We start from the raw sequence: 12079 nt of genomic DNA, 5'->3' as shown, positions 1-12079 counted from the left end.
TATGCTACATGGGCAACTTTGGAAAAGAAAAAAAAAATCCAAAAAAGTTCATAATTTTTTAAAACTCAAAAACATAAATTCAATTTGTCTGGAAATAATATGTTAATAATGCTGGTTTTGTGACATGGTCTAAAAAATTTCATTGTGGGACAAGACTCGTAATATGTTTTTAATAAATTTCGAAACAAACTTTACATTACAAGAGAATTGTGTAATTAAAATAAACAGAAAGAAAACTACACAGTAATTCCAGCAATATTAAAAATTAATATATAAGTTCAGTGTTTGCTTTATGCTGATAAAAATTAATCATATTTGAGAATGTCTTAACATTAAAATTCTTATGTAAAACCATAATTGAATGAAAATAAATATTTTATTTTGTGTATTGTATTGCCACTGCAGTTTGTGTTGTTAGAGGATATTTTAGAACTGCTTGGTGTAACGAACAGGTTGTTTACTGAGCGTTATGTTTGTTGCAGGAGGAGATGGAACAGAAGCCAGTGGTTGAGACGGAGTTTGTGAAGGTGGACAGCATCAAGGTACAGTAGCCTGCAAGTGTGTGTAGCTGCTGTCTCCTTGTACCAGAGCAGTCTTCTCCACTGTGGTTGTGTTGCAGGAGGAGGTCGAGGAAGAGACTCCACTGGCTGGCGTCCAACCAGCTGCTGTGTGGCAGGTGAGTCGTGGTTTCACTCTGTCTCGGTAACAATGCCAGGCTGTCTCTCTTTGTAGCAGCCACAGTGAATATTTTGTAGATAATTTTAGGATTATGTTAAATGATTAGCCCATCAATGATGTTTCCTTCTATTCTTGTATTAAAAGTACGTACATTTGTGCTTCAGTAGTCAAAACTAAGCCATACCAATGATTATTTACGTATGTTATTACTTTTAGTATCAAACACTTGTACATAAGTACATATGTACTTTGGGATAGCTAGGAGTGAATAGGTAATAATGTCACCTGGCTGTATTAAAACAGTTATTTATAAGTGACTTACTCCATGGTGCTATCCAACTAATGTGAACATTGTCCAAACTACTACTTACTTATAGTCATTCCTGTCAGCTGCACAATATTTGACTTAAGAGTAGGTGGTAGTTAAAACTTTTTGTGGCAGATTTTAAACAATTTTGCACAGAATTTTATGATGTTATTTTAGTTGTCTGTGTGAAAATTTGTATTTTTGTTCCCTTCTTTCGGGTTATTTAGTTATTAATAATGGTAATGTAATGCATTTTTAATAAAAAAATACAGTGAAGACAGAAGTCTGAGATTATAATATTGTATGTAAATACAGTCATATTTTGAACGAAGATAAAGTTTCATTGTCACAAGTGCAATAATTCCCTACACAATAACTAAAATTTAACACCCTTTTTAACACCAGTGTGCAGTCTTAAGGGCGTGGTTCAAGTCGAAAAAATCGTCACTGTTCCGAAACATTATTTTGCGGTCGTGATGTCATTAGGGGTCTCAAAGCGATGTCCCCACTACTCCGCGCGCTTGTATTTAGGCTAGGGCCGGTCCCAGCGCGGTTCAGTCGCGAGAGAGTCGCCGAGCGGGGAGGATGTATCTCTTCTATATTTGGCCTTGAAACTGGAGCATGCGAGCTCTGGGAAACCTCCCTTCTCCCCTCATCCATGAGTGCCTAATGCCTCCGCGCAGCGTTGCCAGACTGCTCCCTCCCCTCCCAGGGGCGCGCGGCTGTCTGACGTGTTGGTCTGACCCGGGCGCTCGGCCGGCCGGCTGAACGCGATCCGTATGGTGTGGCGAGGATGCAGCAGCGTTTGGTTAGGGGAGTGGATGGGACGAACAATATATCAAAAGCATTATATGAAATACACATTATCTTACACTACGATTATATTCTCACTATCCTTTTATGTTGATTTGCAAGTGACGGTAGACATTATTTCATAGCCAAATATTCGTTGTGACGTCCATTCTTTCCCTGTCGCTGTCACTGCTAGTAATTCTATTGGTAAATAACCTTTAAAAGTAAACTTCACGAAGGTTGTTAGGTTACAATTACTTTAATTATCCTACAAAAATTTTACATATATTTGGCGGCACATTATATTTAGTGTCACGTCATGAAACAGTATAAAAAATGAGTAGAAACTAATAAGCGAATTAAACAGCCTCATAAACATACCTTCTGATACCGTTAGTGGCTACATAAATATTCTATTAGACATGTTTTAACTTGAAATGCCTCTTGAGTCTTATGCAAGTATACATTCAATAGGTAGTATGCCACATATGAGAATTTCGCAAGAACAGTATGTCAAGATCCAATATACAGTATGTATATAAAATATATATATATACATACACACATATATATAATATTTACACTATCATACATGATTCATGAAATGATCACTGTGAAAAGAAGGGCAATTTTGATAGGATAAAATTACTGTATAAAACATACTTAGTATTATAGAAGAATATAAATTGAAACTGGTACCATTGTTAAAAATGTCTCCTTTTATGCCAACCCAATTCAAACATATCAAAGTTGCAATTTTTGCAAAGTAACATTTTGGTGGTGTGACAAAACTCTTCGCCTTACAATGACATATCACTAATTAACTATTCAAAAACTTGAATGTGACTACATACTAAAATATAAAACACTAGTAATACAGCAGTTATAATTAAAATTATTAGTAAACAGAATGTAAGTTACAAGCATTTTATTACACAGTTAAGCAGTACAAAAATAATTAAAGAAATACAGTACATAGAGTTTGTTTAATAACTGTAAAATATTTAGATTTTTCTGGCTGTTATTAGCGTTTTATTTAATTTACATTTTATTTAAGTAGAACGTTTTTCCCACATTGTCATCTTCAGTGGCAGTACGCAAATAATATATTTTATATTTAAACCACGTTAATAGTATTCACAGGAATAGAGAAATTACAATGGATAAGCAAGCTATAACATGATTCTATCATTTATTTTATTACATATCAAGAAATAAAATTTTGAGAAATAACACATCTAGTTTTAGTTTCCTGATTATCCCAATCCCACACTGTTTAATGTAATTGGTTGGTCACATTTACTTTCAATGCAATACCGCAATATTTAAACATTCAATCCATTTAAAATCCAGAGTGCCTTGTGTAAATATTGTGCAGGAATTCAATACGTAATATGAGCTAAAATCGACATGAAAATGGAGGTGGCAATAATACAAGGCAGTAATTAATGTCCAGGCATAGACACAAATCATAGGTCCGATGAAATTAGTAGTAGTTACCAAGTTACCCTATATTAATTTACAAATTTCGGAAGAATAAATGCAAATAATTAGAAACATATGAATTAATCTACAAAAACAAACCACATCAAAATACATTTGCAACAAAAAAAAATTGTTTTCTCTAAAAGTACCATAGCACGCATGCGGAACAGACATTGGAAAAATGTATACACAGCACTTCAAATTATTGTAACACGCAAATCATGTTTTGCAGGGGACCAACATTTGTAAGATGCAATGTCTTAGTAGGCATGGGCCAGCCAGTAACATGGAGACAGATGGTGTTACAATCTCACATGGAAGCATACATAAGTCGGATATTCTCCTGAATAAGATCATCAGGGCCGGATTCAAAGGTCTGGAGGCCTCGGGGCAACAGAGGAGCGGAGGCCCACTGGCCCCAAATTATTTTCCAAATAAAATTAAAAAATTTTTTCAGTCGAGTTTTCCAATAAATAATTTATTTTGAAATCAAGTAGATTTTCTTAGTATTTAAAAAAAAAAACATACATAAATACTAGTGTTTACTTGTCGGAATTTGAAGGTTTTTTTTCTGAAGTCTCTATTGTGGGGGCCTTCCGTTTGTGGGGGCCCTCCGTTTGTGGAGGCCCCGGGGCTTTTGCCCCGGTTGCCCTCCCCTAAATCCGGCCCTGAAGATCATGCTACAGCTGGCGCTACTGACCCTCCAAATACATAGTAGTTGTCACTGGCCATGTTTGCGGACCCACATTATGGTTCCAAACGTTCTCGTTGAACGAACAGTCTATCTGCCTTGCGTGTTCACTGGACTTGGCTCGGAGGGTCACAGTCCTCGGCTACTATGACCTTACTCTGTGTATTGCAGCTATAAATTATTGAGGGATACGTATGTCCGAAGTGGTACATCCGCGCATGTATTCTGCATAAAACGCGAATGGGACACATGTTAAGCTACTGCAATACAGTGCGACAACCTTTGTTGTACGAATACTAGCGCCATTCGCTCATGCAGTTGTTTTTTGTATGTTTTAAGAAATGAGTTTATTTTAACTGCTTGAAATAAAGGCTAATAAGTAATTACAAAAAAACAAACGTTTCAGTGTTGCAGAAACAAATAAGAATTGAGGTTAATTACTTTGGTGGCTTTTTCTATTGTAGGCAGATAGTGCATTTCACTTCATAGGCCGTAATTTTTAACTTTGAATTCCGAAAATATGAAAAGAGTGATTCACTAAGGTAACATTAATTATCGGTATAAAAAGTAAAACGAAAAAGTTCTGCATGAAAAATGTTTTAAACACTGTTATATTTAAAATGGTCAAATGTCCATTATCTTGACAGTAATGAGTCAGTGTCAAAGGTATCACGGTAATTTATTACGACTGAAATAACAAGTATTTCACAAATATCAGCAGAGATAAAAAAAATTTATGCACAGTCTGCTACTAATCAAGTATGTAATATCGTAAATGCTACAGGAAAACTGACAGAGAGCCATTTATAAAAGTGGGAATTTCATGTTAAAAAAAGAGGTTTACATCCCCGACACTGAACGTCACATTATGTCTCATCCGAAAATCGGACGCTTAGCAAGTGGTAGTTTAAGACTAATTTTAGAAACTGAAGCCAGTAGTATATTAGTGTAATTACTTTCCTTTTAAGTCATGGAAACATTACCTTAGTTTCAATTACAGTAACCTTCAAAACATTTTATTACTAATTTTTATATTTTAAGCACAACATTTCCTGCAGAATTGCCTCAACGAAAATCGTGAATCATTTAAAACAGTAGCTACTACTATAATAGCTGTGAAGGTGATACGGGTTTGATTCCGGGTCGGCTATAAAGGTTGAACTTGTTAATTTCACATAACAAGATGGATGAACAAAATTAATGTAGCATATTTATATTTTCACTTCACTACACATTTTATTTCTCTATGAACCATAAAATCAGTAATTTGTATTTATATCTTTGAATGTAATACTTCCTTGCTCAAGTAATGATATTTGTTTAACGAATAAGAATAGTTGTTTTTCACAGTTCATATGTAATATTATATGACGAATATTTGTAAAACAATCTGGTATTGGTGGAAAAGATTTAACAAAAATTATTGCTAGCTAATAAAAGTTTTGTTTGGAAGGAATAGAGAAAACGAAAGGGAATTGATATAGGAACTTCGAATGGGAAAGACATGATATTTTTATGACTGCAGAAATTGAACTTATAATTGGTGAAATATTTTGAAGAATTATAAGAAATGATAATAAATAGTAATAATATTAATGATTTGAAGAGAGTTAGAGAAATAAAGAATTATTAATTTTAAGAAGATTTGAGTACTACAAGTCGATACCAGGAAGAAGACTACGAGTATAAACTACGAAGACTGAAATCAGATTAAGGCGTTTCCAGGACGAAGAAAGAAGTATTTCTAATTTTCAACTGTACGAAGACGAAGACGATCAACGCGAGGCGTTCCCAGGACGAAGACGATCATCGAGAGGCGTTCCCAGGACGAAGATGATCAACGATAGGCGTTTCCAGGACGAAGACGATCAACTATCGGCGTTCCCAGGACGAAGATGGTCATCTAGAGGCGTTTCTAGGACGAAGTTTGAAACAACGAAAGGCGTTCCCAGGACGAAGACTACTCGTTAATACTAGGCGTTCCCAGGACGAAGGTACAAGACAGCGAATGGGCGTGCCAAGGATGAAGATGCCGAAGATTCATTGCTGAGGTCCTGGCTGAAAGAAGGCAAACCTAGTAACGCATAGTTCGTTACCACGGAACTATAATAACAGGTCGGTTATATAATGATGAATGAATGTCACCACATTTACTAGCTTGCAAAACTGACAATCGGGAATAATTAATATCACTTGAAATCCCTTACTAAATCTTTTACCCTACCAGATTGCTAAAGTTAGAGACAACTTGAGTTAAAATTCACAAAATAGTTGTATACAAGCTAATCCAAGGTTTTACGAATTTTTCCACGATATACCCAACTCTACCCCTGAATAGTCCGGACAATAATAAAAAAGATATTTTAATTAATGGTGTGTATTACAAATTAATTAAAATAGAAGTAATTGTAATGATTATTCCTTATTACAACTTGGTAGAAGTTGTTGGCACCCACAAATTCAACTAAATGATTCGTTCTTTTGTTCTTATCATATAAATACACCAGAACGAGTCTAAGTACTTTCGAGTCTTATCAAATTAAATATATTTATTAGAAATAATAAAGAATTTGATAGCTAAGGCCCGTTTAGATTGGCGCCCAACGTGGGGCTATAAATCAAAGGATTAGCACGAAGTATATTGACTACTACAAACTGAAAATTTTAACTCTAGTTTAGAGATCCCACATACATGATGTCAGAAGAAAACAGGAACACTTATTTCTTGAGGGGAAATAACTCAAGGGCTACATCAGAAACAGATCCATCTGAAAACACAGATCAAATTGAAATAGACAGTAACATCAGACAGGGCGACGTACCAACACCGCAAATAGGCGAAGTAGATACGAGAATAAGGGAAACTAACATGTCAGGAATGGAACAAATATTTAGGTTCATGCGCGAAGCGGAGGAGAAACGGGAACAAAAAGAACGCGAAGCGGAGGAGAAACGTAGACAGTAAATGCGCGTAGTGGAGGAGAAACGGGAACAAAAAGAACGCGAAGAGGAGGAGAAACGTAGACAGGAAAAGCGAGAAGAGGAGGAGAAACGTAGACAGGAAAAGCGCGAAGAGGAGAGGAGAAACGTAGACAGGAAAAGCGCGAAGAGGAGGAGAAACGTAGACAGGAAATGCGCGAAGCGGAGGAGAAACGGGAACAAAAAGAGCGCGAAGCGGAGGAGAAACGTAAACAGGAAAATCAGGAACTATTAGAAAATATTAGGCAAATGAATACAGCCATGAATAGAATGTTAACGGACACAGAAAGAAAATTTTCTATAGTATGTGATAGGTTAGAAGGAATAGAAGGAGATCTATCTAAAGTAGAAGAGAAAGTAGATGAAAAATTGAAAGAATGTGAAAGTAAATGTCAAAATATCGCGGTAAATATAGTCGAGGAGAAATTAGACATAACCAACAGACGAAATGAAGTTAGATTTGAGGGAGTAGAAGGAAGAATCGGTGAAATAGAAAAAGAAATGCAGTTGCGAAATACCGTCAGAAATCATAGAGAAGTAGAGGTAATACATTCACAGACTACAATACCGGAAACTATTAATTTAACTAATTCCGCAGGAATTATTCGAGGTTCGGATATGAATAATAGCATCATGTAAACAGCTATAACAGATCCGATATTAGCTTTACATCATCCAGCTAAGAAATGGTTAGACAGCATACCAACTTATTCCGGAATTAGCACTGAAAATCCGATGCGATTTTTGAGAGCATTCGAGGAATATTGCAAAACTTTCGCACTACACGAAGCAGATAAGTTGAAATGTGTGAGTCATTGTTTAAAGAACACAGCTTTCTTTTGGTGGGAAATGTTACAAGATACTGTTACTGAGTATGAAACATTTAGAAAACTATTCACACAACAATTTTGGAATACTAGGGTTCAGAGTAATCTAAGGATCCAGTTACATGCCGAAAAATTCGACAAGAAAAATAAAAGTTTAGAAGCACATGTTAGTGAAATGTACGAACGAACCAGGTATCTAGATTGTAGAATGGAGGATGCGGAGTTCGTTGCACTAATATTATCGCAACTACCTATTAAATATCAATTACAGTTTGCGGGTAGACAATTTTCAAATATTGTCGAATTCAAGGAACAGTTATTAGTGTATGACAAACTCGAAAAGTTGGAGAGAACGACGACGAACAGGGAAACATACGAACGTAGAGAACCAAATGAAAATCGTAATAATATTAAACCGAATGTACCTCTGTATTCAAATTGGCACCAAAGAAAATTTGAAAATACAGGAGAACAGAGACCACCGCGAGTTAACACATTGCGATTCAATAATTATAAACGAAACTGGTATGACAGAAACCAATACAATAGGAGGAATTTTTAGAAATATGGTAACCAGAATTATAATAGAAACCTTTATCAGGAATCAGATAGGAGATATAAATTTTCAAGACCACAAATGAAGGGAAATTGGAGAAGGAATGACGACTATTGTAAAGATACACAGAACGCAGGAGGGGCGGTGACTCAGATGACACGAAATGCGAATACCGTTGAAAATACGTCACAGGAACAGACAAATACTAGATTTCCGACACAAGGAAACAAACCAAGGGACCAAGTCGTATGTAATTTAGTTAAAACACCAGAATGGAGACCAAACACCAAACTTACGTTTGAAAATTCAACACATCCGAACGGACAAGGAGGAAGTAATGTAATGAGTTTTAACAACCGTGAGTTTAATTCAAACGCGATATGGCATTCGCCAGAGGCTAACCAAAATGTGCAACAGTTAAACTAAGTAGGGTTAGAGAGGATAGACTCCGAACGTCTAACCCAAAACCAGAGAATGGAGTCGAAAATAACTATAGCGGAAAAACGGTGAATATGTCTATGAGAAGCAATACGAAATAATTACACACTATAATTTTAAATAACAATGACAGGGAATTTTTAAGCGACGAAACAAATGAAGAAACCGCGATTAACGACAAAGTAGCTTTATGTCCTGAAATAACTTTAATGATAAACGGAGTAAAAGTACCAGTATTGTTAGACAGTGGGGCTGAAATTTCTTGTATCAGTTCTGACTGCGTCGAGATGATTGAAAGTTCAGGAGTAAAACTACCTATTCTGCCTGTACCGAACTTAAAGATCATAGGTGTGACGACTAAATTTAGCCCAATCATCAACAAACAGACATTATTAGAAGTAAATGGACTTGGAACAACTAAGTTAGTACCAGTACTAATTGTGAAAGGATTGGCGAAACCCATTATTCTAGGTACTGATTTTCTAACAAAATTCAAAGTTATATTAGATTTTGGAGGATGGCTCGTGACTACTAATGACGACGGATCGTCATCAACCACTGCGGAAAATTGGCAATTTACTGATCATTGTTTAGGTACATTAAAGAAGGAAAGAATTGAAGCACAAATATGTTGTATTACCACTAAGGAGTTAATAGCTTCAGAAGCAGATTTGAAGAATGCTACGTTAGGTATTGCATTAGATGACGAAAAATTAAAAAGACGTTTATTTGAAGTATTATTATTACATAGGGAAACTTTTTCCGACAAACCTGGATTAAATAAATTATATCAAGCTAAAATTGAAATTAAGGAGGGAGAGCCTTTTCACAAGAAATCATATCCCATTCCGGCCAAATACTTAGACGAAGCTGAGAAGTACTTACAGTTAATGTTAGATTGGAAAGTCATAAAAAGAGCAGCTAGCCCTTACGCAAACCCAATCATTTGCGTTAGAAAGAAGGACGGAACTGTTAGATTATGTTTAGATGCTAGAGAAGTCAATAAAATTACGTTGCGAGATCGAGAGAGTCCACACGCTACGAGTGACATACTACGATTATATCAAGGCGTAAAATTTCTTACTACCTTAGATTTATCTGCGGGTTACTGGCAAATTCCACTTCAAGAAAATTCTCAAAAGTATTCTTCTTTTCTATTCAAGAACTACCAACATGGGCGCAAATCTGTAGGATTTCCAGGGGGGGCCCATGAATTCTGTGGTTTAAGAATTTTGCGCTAGAGGTCAACCGAAACAAGTCTTCTCTGGATGATAAGCTCGTATGTTATACACTTTATTTTTACGTAAGTGATATTAACAATAAAGCAGAGCAAAATGTTTTAGTAATTATTAATTCATGACTATAAGCAGTGATCTCTCAAACATGTTTGAATAATTTGTTAACCTAAGTACATAAAATATCCATGAAAAAAAAAAAAATAATAATATACGTGAATATAATGCAAATATATAACACCCCACCGATACATTACCATTTTCCAAAAGTGTTTATTCTAATTTCAATTTAAAAATAAATGATTAAATTAAAATAAAACAAATATTTAAGGGGGGCTCCCATACAACAAACGTGAAAACAGAAAAAAAATTCACAAATGATGTATTTCTGTTGCCGCTATAACAAGAAATACTAAAACAGAATAAAATAAATATTTAAGTGGGGCTCCCATACAACAGACATGATTTTTTTTTGCCGTTCTTATAGATAATGGTACGGAACCCTTCGTGCGCGAGTTAGACTCGCACTTTGTCGGGTTTTTTTTATGCCACATCACATAATTACTGCGATTCAAATGCTGTTCGTGAAATTCTTTGTTCACAGTTTTTGATGCGCCCTAAAAACCCAAAGCGCCAAAGCTAATAAACGGATCAACATCAAATGAACGATCGAATCATATTAAAACCCTTAAAGAATATTTTATTTTGTAAAGGTATCAACCAGGTAAAAAAGAAAAAAAACTTAATGATACAAATGAAAAATCTCGGAGATAGAACTATGAAATTTATCCTTCAGCTAATTAAACTACATACATTTCTCGGCTTATATTTAGTATAATCAGTGTTTTGGAAGTGAATTATTTAGTTAAAATATGCCGCTTGATTAGTTATTAAAGAGACGCGTTTGCTTCCTTATTAACTTAAATACGGATGTGTAACGTTTAAATACTTCTTTCTCACTCTTACTTCTGTTTACTCGTGCAGTGTTGCAGTTATCAAATAACAAATGTTATAAAGTGATTATCGGCCATGAATTGCGAAAATTATCGATTGATAATAAAAGGGGAGTGATTTTAAATTCCATATTGACGAGGAAAAAAATTATTCCCTGTATATTTACATGTAACGTACAGAGCAGCTAGCCTTACAGAATGAAGATGAGCTAAAAAATTCCAGAAAATGGTATATAAGTTTCAGTTCGTAAATAAACTAAATTCTGCTATAATTACTGTTAAAGTATTAAGTTGTTTATTTACTGGAAAAAATATTACATAATCACTTAAATAAAATATATTACCTAAATAATAGTCACTACTTATAAAACAATCAAGCTTACCAGGTGAGATTCTGTTTTCTGTGTCTTCCGCGTCACGAACTTATCCATGTTTATGTTTGCCAAGAAAGCAGAAGACTGGCGCACACGAGTGCAAAACCACTTTAAAAACAGACTACCTGAAACCTGTAATACTGTCGATTCAGAGCACAAGGTAGTGTGGGTAACAATGGGGAGGAAATGCTAACGGAACCTTACCCTAGCTTCGCCCTTTGGAATGAACGGTTTCTAGGAATTAAGGGTTTCAAAGTTCTCACTGGAAAACTCCATACCATGGCTTTCGCAGAAGGGGTAAGGGAAAATAACTACGGAACTCGAAGGTATGAATGTAAAGCATGTCAAAGTGTCTGTCGTCGTTGTAAATAATAATCTGATATATATGTTGTGTACACCATTACCTTTAAAATCACGAAGTGGGCCCCCCCAAGGGGGGGCCCATTAATTCCAGGGGGGGCCCGGGCCCCCCTGGCCCCCCCGGGATCTACGCCCATGACTACCAATATGTTTTTCAAGTGATGCCATTCGGACTTTGTAATGCTGTTGCAGAATTCACACGATGTTTAGATGAAACATTAGGCCCAGCATGTAAAAGCTTCGCAAGAGCCTACGTAGACGATATACTGATTACATCTACCAGTTTTGAAGAACACCTGGAACACATCCACCTAGTTTTGTCTCGCTTGGAGGAAGCAGGCATGACTGTTAAACTTTCTAAGTCCGTGTTTTGTAGACAGGAGTTACCATTCTTAGGTCATATA

The 12079-nt window shown here is 35.7% G+C and overlaps 1 protein-coding gene across 9 annotated transcripts in view; it reads left to right on the top strand.

Moving 5' to 3' along the window:
- Positions 1–12079, top strand: part of LOC134537885 (zinc finger protein 883-like) — a 200509-nt gene that overhangs the window by 25403 nt on the left and 163027 nt on the right. For all 9 annotated transcript variants that reach the window (XM_063378800.1, XM_063378798.1, XM_063378799.1 and 6 more), the window contains exons 2-3: positions 483–542; positions 620–676. In XM_063378800.1, coding sequence (XP_063234870.1) covers positions 483–542; positions 620–676 — 117 coding nt within the window. The remainder of the gene's footprint in view (positions 1–482; positions 543–619; positions 677–12079) is intronic.

This window comes from Bacillus rossius, chromosome 12 (genome assembly GCF_032445375.1).
Source record: "Bacillus rossius redtenbacheri isolate Brsri chromosome 12, Brsri_v3, whole genome shotgun sequence".
Classification (NCBI taxonomy): Eukaryota; Metazoa; Arthropoda; class Insecta; order Phasmatodea; family Bacillidae; genus Bacillus; species Bacillus rossius.
This window is presented reverse-complemented; position numbering and strand designations above follow the sequence as displayed.